General features: G+C 43.8%; 1 protein-coding gene across 1 annotated transcript in view; it reads right to left on the bottom strand.

Annotated features, from left to right (window-relative positions):
* Window positions 1-974: 974 nt before the first annotated feature.
* The window catches only part of LOC308318096 (phosphatidylinositol 4-phosphate 5-kinase type-1 alpha-like), a 28,915-nt gene continuing 4,864 nt past the window's right edge, over window positions 975-25,025 (bottom strand). Inside the window, exons 2-16 of the mRNA XM_080767484.1 lie at window positions 17,538-17,572; window positions 15,201-15,293; window positions 14,157-14,287; window positions 12,804-12,921; window positions 12,218-12,370; window positions 9,380-9,679; window positions 8,363-8,646; window positions 7,043-7,126; window positions 6,643-6,691; window positions 5,497-5,581; window positions 4,508-4,702; window positions 3,630-3,768; window positions 3,087-3,149; window positions 2,186-2,285; window positions 975-1,151 (exon numbers count right to left, since the gene is read on the bottom strand). Coding sequence (XP_080623610.1) covers window positions 1,149-1,151; window positions 2,186-2,285; window positions 3,087-3,149; window positions 3,630-3,768; window positions 4,508-4,702; window positions 5,497-5,581; window positions 6,643-6,691; window positions 7,043-7,126; window positions 8,363-8,646; window positions 9,380-9,679; window positions 12,218-12,370; window positions 12,804-12,921; window positions 14,157-14,287; window positions 15,201-15,293; window positions 17,538-17,567 — 1,827 coding nt within the window. The 5' untranslated portion in view covers window positions 17,568-17,572 and the 3' untranslated portion in view covers window positions 975-1,148. The remainder of the gene's footprint in view (window positions 1,152-2,185; window positions 2,286-3,086; window positions 3,150-3,629; window positions 3,769-4,507; window positions 4,703-5,496; window positions 5,582-6,642; window positions 6,692-7,042; window positions 7,127-8,362; window positions 8,647-9,379; window positions 9,680-12,217; window positions 12,371-12,803; window positions 12,922-14,156; window positions 14,288-15,200; window positions 15,294-17,537; window positions 17,573-25,025) is intronic.

Here is a 25,025-nt window from a genome sequence, read left to right on the forward strand (position 1 = left end):
CACTATAGGGTAAATATGACAAATAACTTAAATACTACATTTACAAAGTATTTCTCGTTTATTTCTGCAAACGATTGACGGTCGTGCAAAAAATAATGTCATTATGTGATAATTGTGACAGGCCTGGTTCAAACCCCAAATGTCTGTCTGTCTGTCTGTCGCTGAGCGGTAGAAAGCACACGGATGGTTTACCGCGAGCCAAGCGAGCGCGCGGTAAAAATCCCCCCGCCGTGACTCCCATTAAATAAGCTCCACGCCGACGACACCATTTTAGCTGCACCGCTGTGTCCCCCAAAGAATGAATACTGAAACCGCCTCACTCAGCGCTCTATCGGAACACCCTTTACGTCTGTGTGTGTTGGTTAAAACACACATTGAACCACCCCTAAGACACGGGGATCGGTCCCTGATCGGATTGGAGCACCCCTAAGACATTTTACGGTCAGTTCGCAGGGCTGTGCTCTCCTCCGTAATCTTTTTTTAGCCTGATTCACACTTAGTCGCTCAACGAAACCAGCCGATCTACGAGCTCACAGCAACACTATGAGCTCACAGCAACGCTATGAGCTGGTTGGGTCTTGTTCCGTGTATCCCGGGCTGTGCTAGATCTCCGTGAAAAGGTCCTGTGGTTAAAAAAATTAAATAACGCAGAGGCGCTCTATAGATCTAGAGGTCGGTCTGGTGCCAAGAGCACCCTTGGTTTGAATTCAAAGCACCCTCGACGATGCAGATTAAGCCGGTATGGGTCGGGGGTGCATGGGGACTCGACACCCTTGGCCGTTGACCGTATAGATCTGAAATAATGTGAAGTCCCGGATTCAGAGATCCCTTTGTGAAGCAGCATACCCTGTGTAGCCCCTCCCCCACCCAAGACCATGTGGAGCCCGCACCCCCCCCCCCCCACCCCCCTGAAGACCCCCCCCCCCGCACCCACCCGCTTCCGTCTCTTGCAGGTGTATAGAGGCAAAAGAGAGAGAGTATAGATTGGCTGTGGATGAGTGACTCTCTCTCTCTCTGTGTGTGTGTGTGTGTCTTTATGACTCTCGCCCAAACCTCTTCTTCTTCTCTTCCAGAAGTGTTTGAGTTCAAGTTGATTTCCTCATATAGATCCAGCATTCATTTTCTCCCCTTCTTCTTCTTCTTCTTTTTTACTGTGGAGCGAGAGACGTACAAATTACCAGCTACTCCCCTCCGGCTCCTCAATGCTGCTGGTGTGTGTGTGTGTGTGTGTGTGTGTGTGTGTGTGTGTGTGTGTGTCTGACCCCCTCCTATCCTCCCTTCATCCACACTCAGAGTGGAATGGACCGACTTGTGCTCTCAACTGACCTGAACACTTGAACTCTATGCACTTTATATTTACTTGCGCAAGCAGAGCGCGCAAGTACTACGTAGTTTCGCACGGGAATCGTGTATGCACCGTCCCAGCATTTTCGATGGGTATGCAGCAAATGACGTAATGACTACTTGTGCCTGATACAGCAGTGGTGCCAGATTACACACATGTATACATAGGAGCATTACCTTTAATCCTCCCGACACTAAAACATATCGTCATTACGTCACCACCATCGAAAACCATTGGTTTTATCATGCACAACTAGCCATTACGTCATTTGCTGGGACGGTTCATACGCATAAAAATTGCTGGGACGGTGTATACGGTGCAAAGTAACCACAGTATAGAGCGCCGCAGTCCCTCCCCCTTTCAGAAAAACGAGTGGCCCAGGAAATGAAACCCCAATGCATTCTCCCATCGGCACTTTCTTATTTAATTTATTTAAAGACGGTTACGCCGCGGACAAAGCCAACTCGGATCGTGACAAATCATGACAATGAACACAATGTTTTGGGGCCGATCAAATAATTTATAAGACGAAAAACAAGACAAATAGTGTTGTCTCCTGACTTTTTTTTCTTCTTTCTTGCGCACTAGTAGGCCATTTATGGCCTACTAGTGTGCAACAAGCAAGTATGCACTCGACAGAGTGCAGTTCTAGTTATTCACTATGTTGTCTTGTGCCTGTTTTACACTTATGTCCTAATGTTGTAACTGCACTCTACTGTCCACCAAACCAAAATGTTTACATGTCATGGCAATAAAGACTTCTGAATTCTGATTCTGAATGAACAGTGGTTAAAAGCGTGCGTGCGTGCATGCGTTGCGTGCGTGCGTTGCGTGTCTTACAAAGCAGATCTCGGTCTCAGGGATGATGTCAGACAGTGAGACGACGTCTTCCTGTCCAGACAGATTGTCTGCGTTGTCCAGCATGGCCTCTGCTCCCACACTGCCCCCATGTGGACACAGAAAGAAACAAGAGTTAAAAAGATCTACAGCAGTGGCTTTCAACCCTTTTTCATATCCATTATTATTATTATTATTATTATTATTATATGCGACCACCATTTGTGACATTAGATTTTTTCTTTTAATTTTCGTCGATTTCAGCCGTGACACTTATTTCAGACATGCTCTAGTACGTGAAGAGTCTGCCTGTGCTATTAACTCATTTAGAAGAAAAAAAAAGTTTTTCTCCTCTGGTGAAAAGCTGGAATTTGCACGATGACAGGCTCTCAGTCAAATCTGGTCACATTTGATGAGGTTTAGCCTCTCAGACCCAAAACTAAATGTTGGTGTCGTTGGATATGACTTTGATGTGGTAGCATAGTAGAGATAACAGGTTGATCAAAGATATATAGAAACATCTACATTCTCTACATCTCTCTACATTCTCTAATTGTGAATAGCACGCCATAGTACATATGTATAGCATAGTAGTATATATGTATAGCTTATATGTATAATTTCATTATAGATATTCCACTGTTACTTTCTTAGCTTACGCATGTTTCATGATAAATGCTTTTATGTGATGTATTCCCATGCTTTTTTGTTCTCGCTTAATGTAAGTCGCTCTGGATTAAGAGCGTCTGCTAAATGCCTAAATTGTAAATTGTAAATTGTGAAGACATCTTGTAAATTAAGTAATGCAGATGTTTAACAATAATCTAACTCTCGAGAGCGTACATTTTTTTACACTCTTGATAGTTAAAGACAAATTAATAAACTTTAAATAACATCATGCTACCTTTGAGAAGAACCGTGTTCCACGTCTGTGTTGGCCGATTTATGAACCTCTACGCCCACAGACCTAGAGAGAGAGACACATGTCAGAGATACAGAGAGATACAGAGAGAGAGAGAGAGAGACACAGAGATACAGAGATACAGAGAGAGAGAGAGAGAGAGAGAGAGAGATACACAGAGAGAGAGAGAGAGAGAGAGAGAGAGAGAGAGAGAGAGAGAGATACAGAGAGAGAGATACATATACCAATATTAATAAAACTATCTTACATTTTCATGAAAATATTACCGTTTCACTTTTTACTATGGCGAAAGTCTTTTTGTTTAAATATATATTTTTATCCCACGATTTTGTAACCCATTTTTCACCCCTGTGTCAATCATCTAATGTGATCCTGGGCTCTACACACCCTCCACCAACCTAGTCCCCCAAAAGTACTTTTTTGTGCACAATTTTACAAGGGATTACTTTGGGTCCCCCCAGTTCCAATATGATTGTTTTGTTTGTTTCTGAGGGGGTCGTAGCCTGAACTGTTTGGTTACAGTACCGTAGAGGAGGAGAGGAGGGGGCCAGTCCGTTGCTGCCCAGAGACGAGGTGGACATGTTGACCTCGGGGTCACCGCCGGTACTTCCTGCCAGAGGGGGAGGGGTCCTGGGAACCAGGTCCGGTCTGCCCGAATGCACCTCTGTGTTGGGGGGGCGGGGGGAGACGAGACAATGTTTTATTTAGTTTTAGTCATAGTGAATGAATGAATAAAATTGTGTTCATTGTCATGATTTGTCACGGTCCGAGTTGGCTTTGTCCGCGGCTTACAGTCTTTAAATAAATACTTTCTTGCAAAGCCTATGGAGAAAATGAATGGAGAATCATTTCCTGGGCCACTCGTCGTTCTGAAAGGGGGAGGGACTGCGACGCTCTGTTGCCCTACACACCTAGCCTTCACTTATCACTAGCCTTCTGAGGTGTGCGTCGGCCTTTTGCTAAAAAAAGTACACTTAAACTGAAATGGTTATTTGTCTCAACTCTTGACTCCCCTCACTCTCAGTGCTCCTGTAGTGACTGTGGTAGAGCAGTGTGTGTGTGTGTGTGTGTGTGTGTGTGTGTGTGTGTGTGTGTGTGTGTGTGTGTGTGTGTGTGTGTGTGTGTGTGTGTGTGTGTGTGTGTGTGTGTGTGTGTGTGTGTGTGTGTGTGTGTGTGTGTGCGTGCGTGCGTGCGTGCGTGCGTGCGTGCGTGCGTGCGTGCGTGCGTGCGTGCGTGCGTGCGTGCGTGCGTGCGTGCGTGCGTGCGTGCGTGCGTGCGTGCGTGCGTGCGTGCGTGCGTGCGTGCGTGCGTGTGTGTGTGTGTGTGTGCGCGTGTGTGTGTGTGTGTGTGTGTGTGTGTGTGTGCGTGTGTGCGTGCGTGCGTGCATGCGTTGCGTTGCGTACCTGCGTCTCCCTCGGTGTCGATGCTCCTGTAGTGACTGTGGTAGAGCAGTCTGGGGTCTCCCGTGGCGTACGTCAGGGGCGCGGGGTCTCCCGCCCCGTAGGTCAGGGGCGTGTGAGCGTTGAGCGTGGGGTTCCTCCTCAGACCACCGGGGGCGCCGCCTCCTCCTCGACCCTTCTTGGACGGAGAGGGCCTCACTGAAAAACCCCAACGAGGAAGAAGAGGGACACGGTGTCAATGACACCACCAACCCACTGCACCGCAGCTCATACAGGACACGCCCACATTAGGCATGCCGCGGTTTACCGGATTTCTGTAATACCGCAACAGCCACGGTGTTGATACCGTGAGATTTCCGAGTTTAACGGTATTTAAATACGGCGTCGGTGGGCGGCGCATGCAGTGCAACTCCACTCGCAGACTAAGGCAAAACATTTATTTTCACCAACACAGCTACAGTAGATTGAAAAGTTGCTTCCTATACCTTTGAGTTAAGGTCATTACACACTGGCGAATTAGCGACGCGATGCGAATAAGCGATCTGAAAATGTGAAATATTGCATGTTGCAGTTCGCCTGCGAATCTTTGCAAAATACGAAACCAGAGCGAACAAATAAAGAGCGAAAACGGTCGCATTTTCGCGCATTCGCCATGTGGAAGCTTGCATGGACTTCAATTGTTTTTTTTTAAATGCGAATTATTTGCACGAATATATCGCGTCGCCAATTCGCCAGTGTGTAATGATGACCTTTAGTGTTGCTGAAAGACAGCAACACTAATATAAATACCGTGGAATACCGAGGTATAGGTTATCAATATCGGCACCGTACCGTACTGTAAATTCTCATACCGTGGCATGCCTATAGTCCACATGGATGTAGAAGACATTTGTAGAATCTGATCTCAGGTCAGAATGGGTTAAAGCATGTTATGGGATCATGTCTAGACCATGTAATGTCACATGGTCTCTGTTGTAAGCATGTTTACTTACATGGGATCTTCTTAAATGCAGTGTTACACATGAACTGCTGGAAGCGCTCAGCGTAGAAGCCAGGCCTGTGGACTGACACCGTGTCCTACACACACACACACACACACACACACACACACACACACACACGGTTATTTTTTTTACCACTTTTCGCTTAAAAACAAAACTCAAATCTGAATTTAATCTTGTGCCAGTGTCATATTCTTGTCTAATAATAGGCCCTATACTTTTTTTTGGTAATTATATTTTTTACCAGTTTGCAACTGGTCTCACATTGTTGTGTCAAAACATACGTATTGTCTGAGAAACGGAATGCCCTGACACCATCCCATTGTCTGAGGAACACTACTCCACTAAAATATGGAAGGCAGACACCAGCCATTAAAACATGTCAATCACTGACAAGGTTTCTTTCAAAACTGGCCTGAGAAATCTATCAGGAGACAAGGGGAGGTAAATGTAATTATCCCATGATCTTCTTTGTATTTGTTGATGACATGATGTGTGAATACTTGTTGTATGCTATGTAGATTAATTGAATACATAGGACCACAATGGAAACAAGTCCCCAGGACTTATAGCCTGTTGCTTACCCCATCATGGACCTGTATTCAGTATTTAAGTCTGACGTCATTTTGTAGTGCTACGTTACGTCCGGGTCCAAGAGGAACCAGCTTGTACAAGTGTCCATGATAATAAAAATATATTATGTGGAGACAATTAAAACTATTATCATCATTATTTTTGAAGGTGGCAACAGTCCATTTGCTCTGTAAAATATTTCGGGGGCATATTTAGAATGCGTGCAGGCTTAGTATGTTGAATCTAGTTTGCATTAATGAGGATTTAGTTGACACAATAAAATAAAATGGCGATATTATTCCAGTGTGGGGCAGACAGCCTGTCACAGCCAGATTTGGGAGAGCAGCAGCTTTGTTGTTGCGAGGAAAGCGGTAAAATTAGACTTTCGTGGTTGTTTTCGTCTCAGATTTAGTCAGACGGAGCGTCACAGTATAACTCTATGGGGACACAAAAGCGACACAAAAGTAGGACCCGGAAGTATCTCAGGAGGGGGCGCTCACGTCACAGCTAAAATACTGAATAGGTGTTTTGTTAGGACCATGGACCTTATATCCTGTTGCTTACCCCATCATGAACTAGGGCCTTCCACGAGTGTTCCAATTTCTTGATGAATCTAAACCAAATGACATTAAAAAAAAGAAAGAATCACAGTTATGACAGATATTACCTCTATTGTACACATTGTCTACACATCATTGAGGTTTTGTCATGTTTAAACAATCATCTTTGGCATGTAAAAAAAAACATCTTTCAGTTGTTCTATTCCAGTGGTTTACAACCCTTTTCATATCAAAGTCTACTGTACAGTCCATGGCTGGATGAATCTCCATGGTGTATATAGACACACACTTTACTTCATTTGATTATTTAGACGCGACAATAAGCCACATCTTATATGGCAGTCAGACATCTGAGGTGCAGAATAATACAGGATTTTCATGTAATACAGTCAGGAAGCGCTGACCTGTAGGACTGCAGGATGTCGATGATTCCGATGTACACCAGCATCCTCTCTCCTTTGGTGTTACGCGCTGGGATGCCCCCCATGCTGGGAACGACAACGGCCACAGTTAGGGTCTTTTTTCTTTCTCCCCCAATGACGCCTTATGACGTCTTTACATTTTGTATTTATGTATATTATTTTGCTCTAATCCGGTGTGCACGTGACGTGATGACAATTACAATGTAGGCATTTAGCAGACGCTCTTAATCCAGAGCGACTTACATTAAGCAAGAACAAAAAAGCATGGGAATACATCACATAAAAAGCATTTATCATGAAACATGCGTAAGCTAAGAACAGTGGAATATCTATATAATGAAACTATACATATAAACTATACATATATACTATACTATGCTATACTATGCTATACATATGTACTATGACGTGCTATGACTACATACAATGCAATTATAGTGCTGTCTACATAACATGCTATAAGTCTGTATCAAATGCAGACTATATCAAGACTGTATCAAGTCTAGAGAAATACTATCTAAGGGGGTGGGGTAAGTGCTATGGGCCATGATGGAGTCTGAAAAGGTGGGTTTTCAGACTATGGCGGAAGATTGGGAGTGATGCTGCAGTTCTGACTGCAATGGGAAGTGCATTCCACAGTTTTGGAGCCAGAAGGGAGATAGAAGAGCACATGACGTGCACAATGGATTTTCATTTTCCTTTAGCTGAAACAGTGGCGCCTGAATGAGTTTTTAATTTAAATGTATGGTCAGTGGACTAGAGATAGAGACAGACTCACTGGTCCTCTGACTCCCTTCCCCCTCGCCTCCCACTGAATGGACTAGATATTAAAATTATTTTACTTGTGTATAAAGCTCTCAATGGTCTCGCACCTTCCTATACCTACATGACTGCCTGCCTAAATATGTCCCAAACCGCCCCCTAAGGTCTTCCACTGCTGGCCTGCTCGCTTTGCCAAAAGAAATGGCAACTAAAAAATACGGGGAAGCAGCTTTTTGCTTCTACGGGCCGTCGGCATGGAACAAGCTCCCACTGTACCTTCGACAGGCAGCCTCTGTGGACATCTTTAAAGCTCAGCTCAAGACCCACTTCTAGAACATTGCTTTTAATTGATCTTTTATTTTTTATTTTTGTTATTCATGTCCTCACTGTATTGCATTACTGCTTGTTTTTTAATGTTGTTGCCTTGCTTTTCTTTTTATTCTCCATTGTTCTGTAAAGCACTTTGAGCTGCATTTCATGTCATGAAAGGTGCTATACAAATAAAGTTTTATTATTATTATTATATAGGGACAGACTCACTGGTCCTCTGACTCCATGGCTCCCTTCCCCCTCGCCTCCCCCTGAATAGACTCCATGGCGGTGCAGTAGAGGCTCTTCTGGGCCTGGGGCCGCCGCAGCTGGTCCGGGGTCACGGCCCCTCCTCCTCCCCCCTCGCCGCTGTCTCCCCCCGAATGTCCACCCCCACCACCGCCCCCTCCCCCTCCTCCCCCTCCTCCTCCCCCCCCCACCCCCCTCCTGGCCTGCTCCAGGTTGTGGATGCCCATCAGGAGGCTGTAGTCCATGATCTTGAAGCTCTGCAGCAGCTGAAACACGACCCAACACAATCACAATCAGCTTTAATGTCACATCACACATTAAACAGTAAAAAAGAGAGATTTCATTTTTTGTGTGCATCGTTCCCGTCGTATCGTTATTTTCATAGAAAAGAAAAGGGGGAGACGAAGAAGGTGGGGGACCCAGGAGATCAAGGAAAAAAAACTAAACACACATTAGGCCATAAAGCCATAGCCGAAGGAGTGTTTTTCGTGCAAAAACTAATGTTGGCAATGGATTCAGAATCATGAAATCCCCCTAGTTTGACACGTCACATGCTACTTAAAGCATAATGAAAATGGTTTGCCTGCGTATAGGTTGTTAATGGTACCACAACTTTCAACAGCTGTCACAAAGTTTCCCAAAGGAGTTGGGTTGGAACTAATTGAGAGGTGACAGTTGTTAGATAATTATGTCTTATTCGTTTACAAACGAATGCCCAGTTATGTCCCATAACCTCCTGAACTTTGGGCCAGGCCGTGTCATTCATATTGTCACCTTATTCTCCCATATCATTTACCCTTTACCCTTAGTCTACTGCCTGTTTACAGAGGGTTGTTCTTCTAATCAATTAATGTCATGTCATCCATGTTTATGGCCAAAATATGTTTTCATCTGTCCCATTTAATATCTTATTCAGTCGCCATACTGTCTCTATTAGGTTTTCCCCAGTCAAGTAACTCTCAATGAGAGGTCTACTACATGTACTTGATGTTCTCTCACCAGACAGTCCCGGTGGATGGTCTTGCTCAGGGCGTTGTAGTTGTCCCCCTCCAGCAGCAGTCCGTCGGGCAGGTCCTGGATGAAGTCCAGGTCCTTGAAGGTGGGTACGGCCTTGTCCCGCTCCTTGGCGGAGGCCCGTCTCTTGTAGGTGGAGCCCTTCAGGTCGTATTTGAGGTGCATGGGCACGGCGCGCGGCAGCAGGTTGTTCATCACGCAGATGCGGATGTTCTTGCCTCCCGCCTGCACGCAGTACAGCCCGTAGAACTTGGGCAGCAGCGTGCGCTTGTTCTGGTTCAGGTTCTGACAAACAACAACAACAACAACAACAATTTACAATTTAGGCATTTAGGAGACGCTCTTAATCCACAGCGACTTACATTAAGCAAGAACAAAAAGCATGGGAATACATCACATAAAAACATTTATCATGAAACATGCGTGAGCTAAGAAAGTACAGTAACAGTGGAATATCTATATAATGAAACTATACATATAAACTATACATATATACTACTATGCTGTGCTGCTATACTGTGCTATGACTACATACAATGCATTTATAGTGCTGTCTACATAACATGCTATAAGTCTGTATCAAATGCTATCTAAGTCTACAGAAATGTTACCCTGCCCCCTAAGGGGGTAGGGTAAAATTACCCCCTAAGGGGGTAGGGTAAGTGCTATGGGCCATGATGGAGTCTGAAAAGGTGGCATCATGTGGGTTAGAAGAACCTCAGGTGTCTGACGGCCAAGCTACACCGGGCATGTGTGTGTTTGACGTAAGCGCACTGCGAGCACAAAGTATGCGTGCGAAATCCCCCGGCTACACCAGATCTGTGGCGCGCGGCAGATTTGTGCGGGACCTTCCGGGAGGATAGATACGCGGGCATGGGGGCATACGCACGTACATTTCTTTGAACCGATCCTATTTTTAGAGTGTGCGTCTGGTGTAGCTGGTATCATTGACATATATTGGTCCTATCCAAACGCACTGTACGTGCGCAGTAAACGCATACGCACGCGCGCAAAATTGCCTGGTGTAGCTTGGCCGTAAATGGAAGTCTAGTTTTAGTGTATTTTGGCGGGGGGCCTTTTTACACTTGCTGAAAATAGCCGATCTACGCGGCTATTTTCACCATGCAATCAGGTGTAAAACGACTTATAATAGTGGATCTCTTGTCCACTATAGTCCCTCCCTAACATTTTAGTCTAGTTTGTATGTGTTGACAAAACTGTCAGTATATTTAGTCTCAGTTTTAGTCATCGTAGCTTAGTTTTCATTTAAGTTTCGTCAGTGAAAAAAGGTAGTCGACGAACATTTTGTCGTAGTTTTAGTAGACGAAATAACACTGGCTCAAAGTGAACTGTACTCAGTAGTATGGTAGTATTGTCCTACAGAAGGTCTTACCATGAAGTATCCGGGCAGTAGTATGGTAGTATTGTTCTACAGTAGAAGGTCTTACCATGAAGTATCCGGGCAGTAGTATGGTAGTATTGTCCTACAGTAGAAGGTCTTACCATGAAGTATCCGGGCAGTAGTATGGTAGTATTATCCTACAGTAGAAGGTCTTACCATGAAGTATCCGGGCAGTAGTATGGTAGTATTGTCCTACAGTAGAAGGTCTTACCATGAAGTATCCGGGCAGTAGTATGGTAGTATTGTCCTACAGTAGATGGTCTTACCATGAAGTATCCGGGCAGTAGTATGGTAGTATTGTCCTACAGTAGATGGTCTTACCATGAAGTATCCGGGCAGTAGTATGGTAGTATTGTCCTACAGTAGAAGGTCTTACCATGAAGTATCCGGGCAGTAGTATGGTAGTATTGTCCTACAGTAGAAGGTCTTACCATGAAGTATCCGGGCAGTAGTATGGTAGTATTATCCTACAGTAGAAGGTCTTACCATGAAGTATCCGGGCAGTAGTATGGTAGTATTGTCCTACAGTAGAAGGTCTTACCATGAAGTATCCGGGCAGTAGTATGGTAGCATTGTCCTACAGTAGAAGGTCTTACCATGAAGTATCCAGGCAGTAGTATGGTAGTATTGTCCTACAGCAGAAGGTCTTACCATGAAGTATCCGGGCAGTAGTATGGTAGTATTGTCCTACAGTAGAAGGTCTTACCATGAAGTATCCGGGCAGTAGTATGGTAGTATTGTCCTACAGTAGAAGGTCTTACCATGAAGTATCCAGGCAGTAGTATGGTAGTATTGTCCTACAGCAGAAGGTCTTACCATGAAGTATCCGGGCAGTAGTATGGTAGTATTGTCCTACAGTAGAAGGTCTTACCATGAAGTATCCGGGCAGTAGTATGGTAGTATTGTCCTACAGTAGAAGGTCTTACCATGAAGTATCCGGGCAGTAGTATGGTAGTATTGTCCTACAGTAGAAGGTCTTACCATGAAGTATCCGGGCAGTAGTATGGTAGTATTGTCCTACAGTAGAAGGTCTTACCATGAAGTATCCGGGCAGTAGTATGGTAGTATTGTCCTACAGTAGAAGGTCTTACCATGAAGTATCCGGGCAGTAGTATGGTAGTATTGTCCTACAGTAGAAGGTCTTACCATGAAGTATCCGGGCAGTAGTATGGTAGTATTGTCCTACAGTAGAAGGTCTTACCATGAAGTATCCGGGCAGTAGTATGGTAGTATTGTCCTACAGTAGAGGGTCTTACCATGAAGTATCCGGGCAGTAGTATGGTAGTATTGTCCTACAGTAGAAGGTCTTACCATGAAGTATCCGGGCAGTAGTATGGTAGCATTGTCCTACAGTAGAAGGTCTTACCATGAAGTATCCGGGCAGTAGTATGGTAGCATTGTCCTACAGTAGAGGGTCTTACCATGAAGTATCCGGGCAGAAGCTTCTGGAGGAACTCGGCCTCTTTGTGCTGGACCGTCTTGATGATGAACTCGTCGTCGCTGGAGACGTAGAACACCGAGCCGCTGGCCCCGGGGTTGGACAGCTCTATGAGGGGCTCACTACACAGGGCGTACTGCAGGGGGAGACAGAGTCACCGTTATGAGGGGCTCACTACACAGAGCGTACTGTAGGGGGAGACAGAGTCACCGTTATGAGGGGCTCACTACACAGGGCGTACTGCAGGGGGAGACAGAGTCACCGTTATGAGGGGCTCACTACACAGGGCGTACTGCAGGGGGAGACAGAGTCACCGTTATGAGGGGCTCACTACACAGGGCGTACTGCAGGGGGAGACAGAGTCACCGTTATGAGGGGCTCACTACACAGAGCGTACTGTAGGGGGAGACAGAGTCAACGTTATGAGGGGGGCGCTCACTACACAGGGCGTACTGCAGGGGGAGACAGAGTCACCGTTATGAGGGGCTCACTACACAGAGCAGTCAGTACTTGAGGGCAGTATCGGCCCGAGTAACCGATACTGGGGTACAACTCTATGAGGAACTGACCAGGTAGTCGTCCGGCCGGATACCGAACATCTCCCTGAAGTAACGGAAGGCGATGGGAGCGTACGTCTTGAAGCGGAAGTCACTGTAGTGGTGAGCAGGGGTCAGGTTACTACCTTCACTGTGGAGAGAGAGAGGGAGGGGGAGAGGGAGAGAGAGGGAGAGGGAGAGAGAGGGAGGGAGAGGGAGAGGGAGAGGGAGAGGGAGAGGGAGAGGGAGAGGGAGACATCAGGGCCACATACTGTCCACTGTACCATTACATCAGAGACATACTTCCCACGGATTACAATCACCCAAGGAGAGTTTGAAAACCACCAAATGTTTATAACATGTTTAAAACGTTTAAATAGCCAGAACTAGGAACTGCGAGGTTCCCAGTCCGAGTTAGTGTCGAAGTGTCCTTGAGCAAGACTCTGAAGTCTGAACCCCTAATTGCTCCTGAAGTGCAGGTTGCATGGTTTCCTCCGCCCACGGGGTGTGAATGAATGTGTGAATGTAATGCACAATGCATGTGAAGCGCCTTGGATACCATACTGAGAGGTCAAATGGTGGTCCGTGGCTCAAATGCCCAATAAATAATGGACCTTGATGTGATTTTCTTTTGAAAACCACCGACAGGAAAGAGAATGACCCTGAATGACCCTGGCTGTGGCCTACACAGTACGATGACTGTATAAGCAACTGGGAAGTTGGCGGTCAGGAAATGACACAGAAAAAGGGAGTGAGAATCTCAAGAAGGAGAAGCGCTCCAGATGTCCTGGTTGAGTCATCATTGTTAGGAAATGTGCCTCGCATGCGTGTGTTCAGTTATAAACAGTTATAAATGTCTTTGTATCATTTCTCTAATCATGTAGATAACCAAGTATTCTAATCATGTTGTTTTTTGTTTTGTTGTTTTGTTCTTGTTTTATATTATACTGCAATCATGTATTCTGGAGACACTATATTTCTTGTACAATGTTTCATTGTGTTTTACATAATAAAGCCCCATATAACCTTTTTTGCCTCAGCCTAGCACTTTACCCTTCTTATATTTATATGTTCACTGTATTGTTTTTATACTGGGCTGAATAAATAAATACAAATAAAATATACAGCACTTTTTACCGTTATTTTACTGAAGGCACATAGTTTCAAGATTCAAGATTGCTTTATTTTTTATAACTGTAGCAGCAGAAAAAAACAAAATTACGTTTATCCTAGTTAAAAAGACAACACAGGCTCATACAATAATAAATATATCAGTGCAAGACAATACTCTGAGTATAAATAAGTCCTAAAAACTACAGGAATCCATAAAAAAGATAAATAGAATAAAACCATTTAAAAACTGAACATATAACATAGTGTACTAACCTTGGGAAGAAGATGCTCTCCACCACCACAAAGTCCTGCATGAGGACGTCCCTCTCGGCCTTCTGACTGAGGCTGCCCACCGTGTGGGTGATGCCCAGCTGGATGGCTCCTTTCAGGGCAGACGACGTGGTCTGGAGGAGAGACAGAGACAGACAGAACAGGGTGAGACTGATGCCCAGCTCCATGGCACCTTCCCAGGGCAGAATACAGAACAAGGTGAGAGTGATGCCCAGCTCCATGGCACCTTCCCAGGGCAGAGGACAGAACAAGGTGAGAGTGATGCCCAGCTCCATGGCACCTTCCCAGGGCAGAGGACAGAACAGGGTGAGAGTGATGCCCAGCTCCATGGCACCTTCCCAGGGCAGAGGACAGAACAAGGTGAGAGTGATGCCCAGCTCCATGGCACCTTCCCAGGGCAGAGGACAGAACAAGGTGAGAGTGATGCCCAGCTCCATGGCACCTTCCCAGGGCAGAGGACAGAACAGGGTGAGAGAGATGCCCAGCTCCATGGCACCTTCCCAGGGCAGACGACGTGGTCTGGAGGATTCAATTCATAATTAAACGTTCCAATTTAGGAGTTTCTGGCTCATGGACTAAGATAAGAACCGCAAATAACTGAACCGGTTCCCAGTGACCATGTGCAGACCGCGGCCATCTTGCCACCAGAGTTTTCACTAGTAGAGCAACGTCCCGCTGCCTCCTGCATTATGTGCTAGTTCAAAACAGGTGGCACGATGAAGGGCAGGTGAGTGATATGATCTAACGAGCACTTCCAAACTGCAACGCTTAGAAAAAGAATCACCTGCACAAAGGACACAAAGTAGCTCATAACAACATGTCTACAGTGGATTTTTATGAAACAAATACTTTTGAGGATAGAAAAGAGAATAATTCAAGCTTTTCGTACAAACCCTAAAAAACACTATAATGGTGTGTAAAAAAAAAAACCCGGAGTCTTTGCCAAGGACACATATGTACGTTGATGACCCCTGACCCCTGTACAGACACGTTGATGATGACCCCTGACCCCTGTGTGCTTCTGACCTTTTTATAGGTGGTCTCTCCTGTGGTGGTCTCCACGCCGCGGTGACCGATGGTCTTCTTCATGCTCTGGGCGTTGGCTGAAGAACCAGGCATCTACAGGACACAGTAATGACAGTTAATAAAGAACCAGGCATCTACAGGACACAGTAATGACAGTTAATAAAGAACCAGGCATCTACAGGACACAGTAATGACAGTTAATATAGAACCAGGCATCTACAGGACACAGTAATGAGTTGACAGTGAGTTAGTTGTTAATAAAGAACCAGGCATCTACGGGACACAGTAATGACCGTTAATAAAGAACCAGGCATCTACAGGACACAGTAATGACAGTTAATAAAGAACCAGGCATCTACAGGACACAGTAATGAGTTGACAGTGAGTTAGTTGTTAATAAAGAACCAGGCATCTACGGGACACAGTAATGAGTTGACAGTGAGTTGTTAATAAAGAACCAGGCATCTACGGGACACAGTAATGAGTTGACAGTGAGTTGTTAATAAAGAACCAGGCATCTACGGGACACAGTAATGAGTTGACAGTGAGTTAGTTGTTAATAAAGAACCAGGCATCTACGGGACACAGTAATGAGTTGACAGTGAGTTGTTAATAAAGAACCAGGCATCTACGGGACACAGTAATGAGTTGACAGTGAGTTGTTAATAAAGAACCAGGCATCTACGGGACACAGTAATGAGTTGACAGTGAGTTGTTAATAAAGAACCAGGCATCTACAGGACACAGTAATGAGTTGACAGTGAGTTGTTAATAAAGAACCAGGCACCAACAGGTGCGTCCGTGAGGGTATTGCATGTGGTCCCCGACCATGCATTTGGTAATGTAGGAAAGTGAAGATTTGTATTTTATAATTTATTGTATTGACCACAAGTTGAGAAACAATGCAGTAAATGATGTGGTGACATGTCGATGTTGTCAGTTATACTGGGAAGTCGGACACCAAGAACTTCCACATAAAAGGGAGGTAGAATCCAGGCAAAGATAATTGCCTGGTTGAGTCACCATTATAAGGAAATGTGCCCATAATGAATTGCATGTGTGTCTCTCATACATACATAAGTTACAATAGCTACATGATTTTAATATGGAAGGTTAATTCCCCCCCCCCCCCCCCCTTCCAACACAACAGTGGTCCCCAGGTTGATTCTCATGCAGTCAGGGTGGTGGTCCCTGGTTCATATAATCAATTGAAAACCCCTGATCTATAGAAGCAAGCACTGGACACACACTGTTACAGTAAATGAGTATTAAGTATTAACCCATAGATAGACCCTGGCCTATAGTCTGTACATGCACTGCACTTGATGCGTTCTTTTTCCTGATCGAAGACAAAATGTCTTCGCCAAAAATAGCAGATGTACAAGATCGATCAGCCATTTACGCACACAAAAGCACGAGTACACACGCATGCACTCGCGCACGCACACGCACGCACGCACACGCACAGAGTAGTAGAGAGATGCTTCTCTTGTGTCAGAGCTGTCGGAGTCAACATTGACTTTTTACGTAACAGGAGACAGTGTTGCAAACACATCCGACAGCTTGTCAACAAACAAACTGATGTCTGAGTCAAGAGATAGTATATACCGTAAACCCGTGGTTCTTCTCAACCAGTGGTTCCGGCCCGGGGACCACCAGTGGTCCCTCCATGAGTCCATTTGTTTTCATTTTTACGTTCTCAAGAGTTAAATTATTGTTTGACTCAATGAAGTCAAAATAATAAATAAATATAATTATAGTCAAATTATTGTTAAACATCAGTGAGCTCATAGATCGGCTATTTTCACAATGTGCATCTGTGGAAGCGAGTCAAACTAAATGTAATTCCTAAAATTCCTAGTGCTTGTCAGGCTTGTCAGCCGAGTAAAACAAAATAGTATTATTTTGGCGCTGCGCATAAGTCCGACCTCTCGTTAGTCATACCTGCGTGGCTGGTTAAGACTGAGGTTAGGTTTAGTGACATACGTGGTCGGTTAAGACCGAGGTTAGGGTTAGTGACCTACGTGGTCGGTTAAGACTGAGGTTAGGGTTATAGTGACCTATGTGGTCGGTTAAGACTATGAGGTTAGGGTTACCGAGTGGCGTGCTACGAGCTTGTAGGTCTGCTATTTTTGAAAAGTCGAAGAACGACTGACATAGAAACATAGCTTTATCAGAAAACTGTCAGGATGTAGAAGACATTTTTAGAATCTGATCTCAGGTCAAAATGGGTTAAAAGTTCTGTGTAGCGACCCTGTTCCCAAAACAGGTGATTGACCCAGTGTGACCCAGTGTGACCCAGTGTGACCCAGTGTGACCCAGTGTGAAAGGCCCTACCTCTGGAGAAGCCATTTTCCGCGTGCCCATCGATCCTGGTGGGGGGAGGGGGGGGGAGAGAGAGAGAGAGAGAGAGAGAGAGAGTTATCGTTTATTTGTTCATTACAAGTCCATTTTAATTCATTTGACCACTTAGCGCTTAACGGGAGCTTGACAGGAGTTTCCCCGCAGGGCTCGATACGATACGATACGATACGATACGATACGATACGATACGATACGATACGATACGATACGATACGATACGATACGATACGATACGATACGATACTCGGCGAAGCAACCTCCTGCTGCAGGTCGTTTCGAGGAAGCAATCTGATTGGTTGAAACGGCTTCTAGCCGTGGATCAAACCAGCACCATTCACCACCTAATCAAAACAAAGAATTCAGCTGCTCTGTTTTCCCAGAGCGCTATAGCAAACTCGGTGGCTAGGCTAGCTACAGTAGTTTATTGGGACATTTGTGGTCGTAGTGACTACATCTGTCCCTGCGTTCACACAAAGAGCGATCAGAGACGTCAAGTGATCTGCCATCGAACGTTCAGTCATCACAGCGCCATAAAAAAAAGGCTCAAACTACAAATCATAGGCCACAAAATATAACATCAAGTTCCAACCGAACCCCCTCTGTATCTAATTATAATCATGGAAAATGATTAGTTAAATTCCAATATCGATATCGGTCGATAATGTTTAAACGTCACCATGGAAAATGAGGTTATCGGCAATTATCAATAGGTTGATAATATAGTTGTTTATTGGCCAATATTTAATTTGTGTGCATCAACCCTAATAAAATCTGGTTCGGATCAAATCTGATTGGGATACATCACTCGTTGTTGGTGCCAATACAGGGAAAAGGATGCTAAATATTGCACCAATAAGTACTACTAGAACAGGATATAATAACACATAATTGTGAAACACAAAGAAAAATCACAATATTCAATGGTTTTTTGGTGCCGCATTGATGCTTAACCCATTCTGACCGGGCACCCATTTTGGTGTTAGCATCATGTTATGCTTTACCTATTAAAAAATAGCAGATCTACAAGCTCATAGTGCGCCACCGAGTGGCGCGCTACGAGCTTGTAGGTCTGCTATTTTTGAAAAATTCGAAGAACTACTGACATTTTTAGAATCTGATCTCAGGTCAGAATGGGTTCATCAGACCAGTGTAGTGTCCAGTGGAAACCTCGTATGAATCTGATCTCAGGTCAGAATGGGTTAAAGAGTTATTTTTGGGGGCGAGTTACAGTGTACAGTACGTGCTAAATCTGGCTTAATGGTGGCCCCGATAGCAGAGCTGTGTGAACTAGATCTGCGATTCCCCTGAGCAACCTGCTCTACATTCACTCTGTGTTTTAACGTGTATCTTCTCCGTGGCTGACAAATGGCCACTTTCTCTCTACATTCTTCGACGCCGGGCCAGTCTATGATGTCACAATTATTACAGAAACGCAATTATTTGAGATAATCGCAAACTTTTTTCTATTTTTTTGCATAATAGTTAGTGGTGGGACGATTAGCTTTCCTCCCGATTCGACACGATCTAGATACCAAAGGACAATGCAAAAATAGTCATTTTGGGGGTGAAGTCGGTGAACTATATGCCTTTAAAGGATAATTCCATGCTAGAACTAAGGCTTTCTTACCTTTATTTGTAGTCGTTACGTCCGCACCAAAGAGGTCCAGGTGTTATTTTGTGCAAAAGTGCATCTTTGGCTATTTCCCCTATAATATAAGCCCTCAATGGGGGGGAAAGGCTGGAATGCTTATATTAGGGGAAATAGTCAACAATGCGCTTTTGCACAAAATAACACCTGGACCTCTTTGGTGCGGACGACGTAACAACAACTACTAAATAAAGGTAGGAAAGCCTTCTATAGCCAGGAATTCCCCTTTAATCTAATATGCGTTGCAGAGCTGGAGAGAGACTGGGGGGGGAAACCCTGGTTACTGAACAAACACTCTGATGGAATATCCCAATATAGAGCTGCAACTGCCTTTACAAACAGGACTGTGTGTGTGTGTGTGTGTGTGTGTGTGTGTGTGTGTGTGTGTGTGTGTGAGCACGCGTGCAACAGATGAATCCATTAGCAATGAGATCACGCTCGCATGATCGCATCAGCTGTTCACATTAAACAAGCATATTAACAGATTATAAGAGTGTGCGCGCGCACACACACACACACACACACACACACACAAACACACACATGCACACACACACACACACACACACAAACACAGCCGGCTGCGAGACAGATGGCTAGGCTAGACAGACATAATCTGCAATTGTTTTACCCAATTCTTTCATCCCCAATTTAGCAGTGTTGTTTTGGTCGACTAAAACTAAGACGAAAAATGTTCGTCGACTACCTTTTTTCACGGACGAAAAATAAAATGGAAACTAAATGAAAAACTAAGCTATATGGTGACTAAAACTAAGACTAAATATATTTCGACAATGTCGTCAAGAAATAAAAACTAGACTAAAATGGACTAGTGCACAAGAGATCCAGTATAAGTCACTTTACCCCCATTTTGACCTGGGAACGATTCTACAAATGTCTTCTAGATCCTGACAGTTTTCTGAAAAACCCTAAGTTTCTATATGTCAGTGGTTCTCAAACTATTTAATGTCAAGGACCCCCAGAATTAGATGTATTTTACCGCTGACCATCATCTGAAAATATGTTGTTCCAGGGACCCCTCCTCCCCCCCCCCCCCCCTCCCAGAAGCAAAGATTTGAGCTAAAAACAAAATTAAGGAATAACTTCAAACATTTTCATTTGGGCCACAAAAATAGCAGACCTACAAGCTCGTAGCGCGGCACTCGGTGCCGCGCTACGAGCTTGTAGATCTGCTATTTTTCAACAGCTAAAGCATAACAATAATGCTTAAAACACCGCCCCTTAAAATGGGTTAATATTTCAAAAATAGATTTTGATCAAATAGATGATGGGCGAAACGCTTGCCAAAAATAAACTGACAAGCCATCATGATGTTGGCAAGACGGCCAACCATCCGTCCGTCCGTCTGTCTGTCCGTCACGTGACGGATTCTAAAGCAGGACTTCAACAGATGCCAACCGACGCCGTCAATGTTTACTGGAAAATAAAGGTTGCCCCGGCTGCGGTTCAGCTGCTGAACAGCAGATATAGCACTTTATTCTTGCCTCCAAGCACATTATTTCCCACTAATGCACTTTGCTGACTTTGCTACTATTGAAGGTCATGAATTCTACAACAGGTCATTTTCCGAGGAAGCAGTGAGATGTTCTTCTACTGACGGAAGAAGAATGTATCGTTCTGATTCTGAACGAGTCAACGACCACGTATACGGAAGTAGAGACGCAAAATGTTGACATTTTATAAAATATATAAATCATACAATGATTGTTTGTACTGGGTCCAATCAGTAGTAATATAGATACTGCAACACATTTTTACTTAACAATTGTCCTACTCGTTTAATTGCTTTCATTTGAATTGGCAGCCTTCAATTCAAACAGAAATAAATAAATAATTATAAACGTATAAACTATTGGCTAAACATATGAGGATTTGTTTTTTTTGCAGATACCTATTTTAGCAATATTGTATTTCAGAAGTGAATATTGGCCGATCCCTGCAATTTGGTGGCCACATTTTCCGTGTAGAACCTAAAAGATCCACAAGCTCACAACACAAACGTGTTAGCTGCTGCTCCCAAACTTCAAACCATTAGTAATAATCACACAGTGGCCAAGATGCTGTGTGTAGGCCTACTACTGAGCACGCTCCAAAAGAGACAACACACCAAGCAGGAAATAATTATGTCACCTTTCTCTAGCCGAGAGAAACAAGTCATTTCAGGGTGACATGATGCATCTGCTGTTAGTTAGCAGGACACTGCACTGCTCCGCTGAGACAACCAGCAACACTCTGATGACATTCCTTTAACCAACACGACACAGCAAACTCCGTTCTCACACACACACACACACACACACACACAAACACGCACGCACATGCCCATGCCAATACCTCGCTGGAAGGCTCTCCTCCAGAACTGAGTCCTGATATCTGGAGAGTAAAATGGCAAATGGTGCATTTATATATAGCGCTTTATATCCAAAGCTTTTCACATCGATTGTGCATTACATTCGCACGCGCACGCACAGTCGCACACGCACACACGTTTACATAATGTAGATTGGTGATGTCACTCGGGCCATTCACACACACAATTGCTAGCCTATACCACCTTGATATAAAATAAAAATGTTGTAACTTGCGCTTATGTAACTATTCATTGATTCACTCGTATACCAAAATCCATTTGGGAAAAAAATCACACCTGTGTGAAGTGAGGGGCGCTCACTTCGCATTATCTAACGTTTGGATAGTTGGTGTCAAGGTGATGTATGATTGCTCAGTAGTTGCTGATGTCTGCTCAGGAGGTTTGAGTGTTTGCTCAGACCGAATTTTTTCTAGAGGGAACATTGGGTACCACAAAATGAAAACAAAATAGCCCCAAGGGGGGCCCTCAAATTTGGTCCAGCCCGGGGGCCCTCAGCAAGGTTAATCCGGCTCTGACTGGCAGGAGTACTGTACCCTGGGACCAACTCCAGTCGTAATGCCAGTACCTTGGGTCAAGGACACTGGCAGGAATACTGTACCCAGCATGCATGTCTGCATGTTGATGTGGGAGGACGCCAGAGTACCACTATATCCTGTAGAAACCCAACGTAAACGTGCAGGACCGTGTGAACTTGTCGTAGAAATGTAGATGTAAACATTTAATAATAACCGGACATTTAGAGCCTTTTATTTAGGTGCTGAGTATAAAAAAGACTAACGTTTCGACCTTGCGGTCTTCATCAGAGTCATGACTGTATACTCAGCAGCTAAATAAAAGGCTCTAAATGTCCGTGCTGCTCCAGTCTCTTCTCCTTATGCAAATCATGATGTCCTCATTGCACCTGTGAAGCACCGGATCAGCTGTTCCAGGCTTGAGGCGCGTTGGTATAGAATCCCTTTATTTAATAATAACCCCTTTATAAAACAGTATCTCCTCTAAGTTGCAGCACAGCCTTTTCCCTCTGAGATGATCTCATCTGTCACACCCCTGTGGTGCCGTTTTGTTCCACTCTGTTACTGTTTTGTTCCACTCTGTTACTGTTTTGTTCCACTCTGTTACTGTTTTGTTCCACTCTGTTACTGTTTTGTTCCACTCTGTTACTGTTTTGTTCCACTCTGTTACTGTTTTGTTCCACTCTGTTACTGTTTTGTTCCACTCTGTTACTGTTTTGTTCCACTCTGTTACTGTTTTGTTCCACTCTGTTACTGTCCCATTTGTTTTGTTCCACTCTGTTACTGTCCCATTTGTTGAACTGAGAGGCTTGATAGTCTTAAATGGTAAATGGTGCATTTATATAGCGCCTTTATCCAAGGCGCTTTACATAGATTGTGCATTATTACATTCACCCATTCACACACCGATGGCAGCGGAAACCATGCAAGGCACCAACTAGCACATCGGGAGCAATTAGGGGTTCAGTGTCTTGCTCAAGGACACTTCGACAGTAACTCTGGGGGAGCCCGGGTTTGAACTGGCAACCTTGCGGTTCCCATCCAGGCACTCTACCCCTGAACCACCGCCGCCCCAGTCTTGAGGCTGTACAGTATGTTGGGGGGGCTGGCTGTTGTGGGAGGGAAAGCTATAATACAAAGCTAAAATAAAAATATACACTATATTTGAAGCAACCACTTCAAATATAAAAGCATGCTTTAAAAAAGCTAAATCTACTGTATGTGGGCGTAACGTAACTAGTATAAGGCATAATAAGCTAAATATGTATTTTCTGTTCATCATTGGTTGGTATACAAGAAGCACAACACTACAGATAATCAGTTTTTCTCATTGCTATTGTTCCTGTTTTAGTTTTTTTCTGTTCCTTTTTTTCCCTTTTTATTATTTGAATCATAAAAAAGGTGGCCATAATAAGCTTCGGCTTCAGCCCAAACCTTTCCAGTCAAACTGTAATTCTGTGTAAACCCTCATTCTGAAATGTAGTGTACTGTAAATGACTGAGATAAATAAACTAACTAACTAACTATAATGGATGTGATCCTATATGTTACTCTGGGACCCCCTTTTACCACCGGTTGGTTCCCAATGGGTACCGGTTCAGTTATTTTTGGTTTCTTAGTCCATGAGCCAGAGCTCCAAAATTGGTGGGAAAACTATACCCTATATTAAATTGTTTATTATAGGATCAATACAAGTAAATTAATACATGATAACCCTTCCACAGTATAGTAGCTTTATCCTATTTTGCGATTATTCTGCATATTTTCCTACATAATGCCTCATTTGCATACCGTATTTAAAAATGTTAAATTTTGTAATACGATAAATCATTGTCTTCGTGTATAAGTTCTCAATTGGGGAACTTTAATGGTGATAATAATCTAATATATAGGTATGGTTTTAATGTTTCAATTTTGGAGCTCTGGCTCATGGACTAAAGGACTTATTAAGGACCCCCAAATGTCTGTTTGGGACCCCAATCTACATGGCCAAAGGCCAGTGTTCATTCAACTCAGTGTGTAGGCTACAAATGTGCCTAGCAAATGCTCACATCACATCAAATGTATTTATTAAATGCATACATTATTACTAGGCCTCTGCGGCCAGGAGTCAGGACTAACCTTTTTTAGACATCTGTCAATATCAATCAGTATACGTATGACAAAGCATTGTTATTTATTTTGTTGACTCATTTAGGCGTATTGTATTTTTGGTACACAACATTACATGTGTTCACATAGCTATAATAATACTGAATAATAATGGATAGTACACAGTGCGCTCATCATATGTGACCAAATTTGACTGAGAGACTGCCATCGCGCAAATTCCAGCTTTTCACCAGAGGAGAAAAACTTTTCTTTTTCTTTTTCTTTTCAAAATGAGTTTATAGCACAGGAAGACTCTGTCTGAAATAAGTGTCAGAGCTGAAATTGACATGTAAATATGAAATAAATGCTAGCTAGGTATAATGTTAGAGACCACAGAAGTGAACCTTTCAAGCCTGTTTTCTCAACTCGTTGTTTTCTGCAATTACTCTGACATTACTCTATAAGCCATATCTCCAAATCTGAACAACCACTATGTCAATTTGAAGCTATGATTCCCTGCTTTCATATGACATAAAAGTTTCAAAAAAAATTCAATGGCAGTCCCTCAGTCAAATTTAGTCACATATGTTGCTCAGCAGTTGTTCAAGTCGCGCTCAGAAGGTTGGAGAGTTTGCTCAGACCGATGAAAAAGCATATTGGAACATATTGGTCCCCACATGACTAGCTTAATGTGCAACCATGTGTTCTCACTCAACAGTAAACAAACCAACATACAGTACACAGGCTATATCTGCACATTTATAAAAGTGACAATTTGTTTTTTATTTAATTACTTTTGAAGACCATTTTAATACCAA

This window comes from Protomyctophum bolini (genome assembly GCF_963924005.1).
Source record: "Protomyctophum bolini genome assembly, chromosome: 7".
Taxonomy (NCBI): domain Eukaryota; kingdom Metazoa; phylum Chordata; class Actinopteri; order Myctophiformes; family Myctophidae; genus Protomyctophum; species Protomyctophum bolini.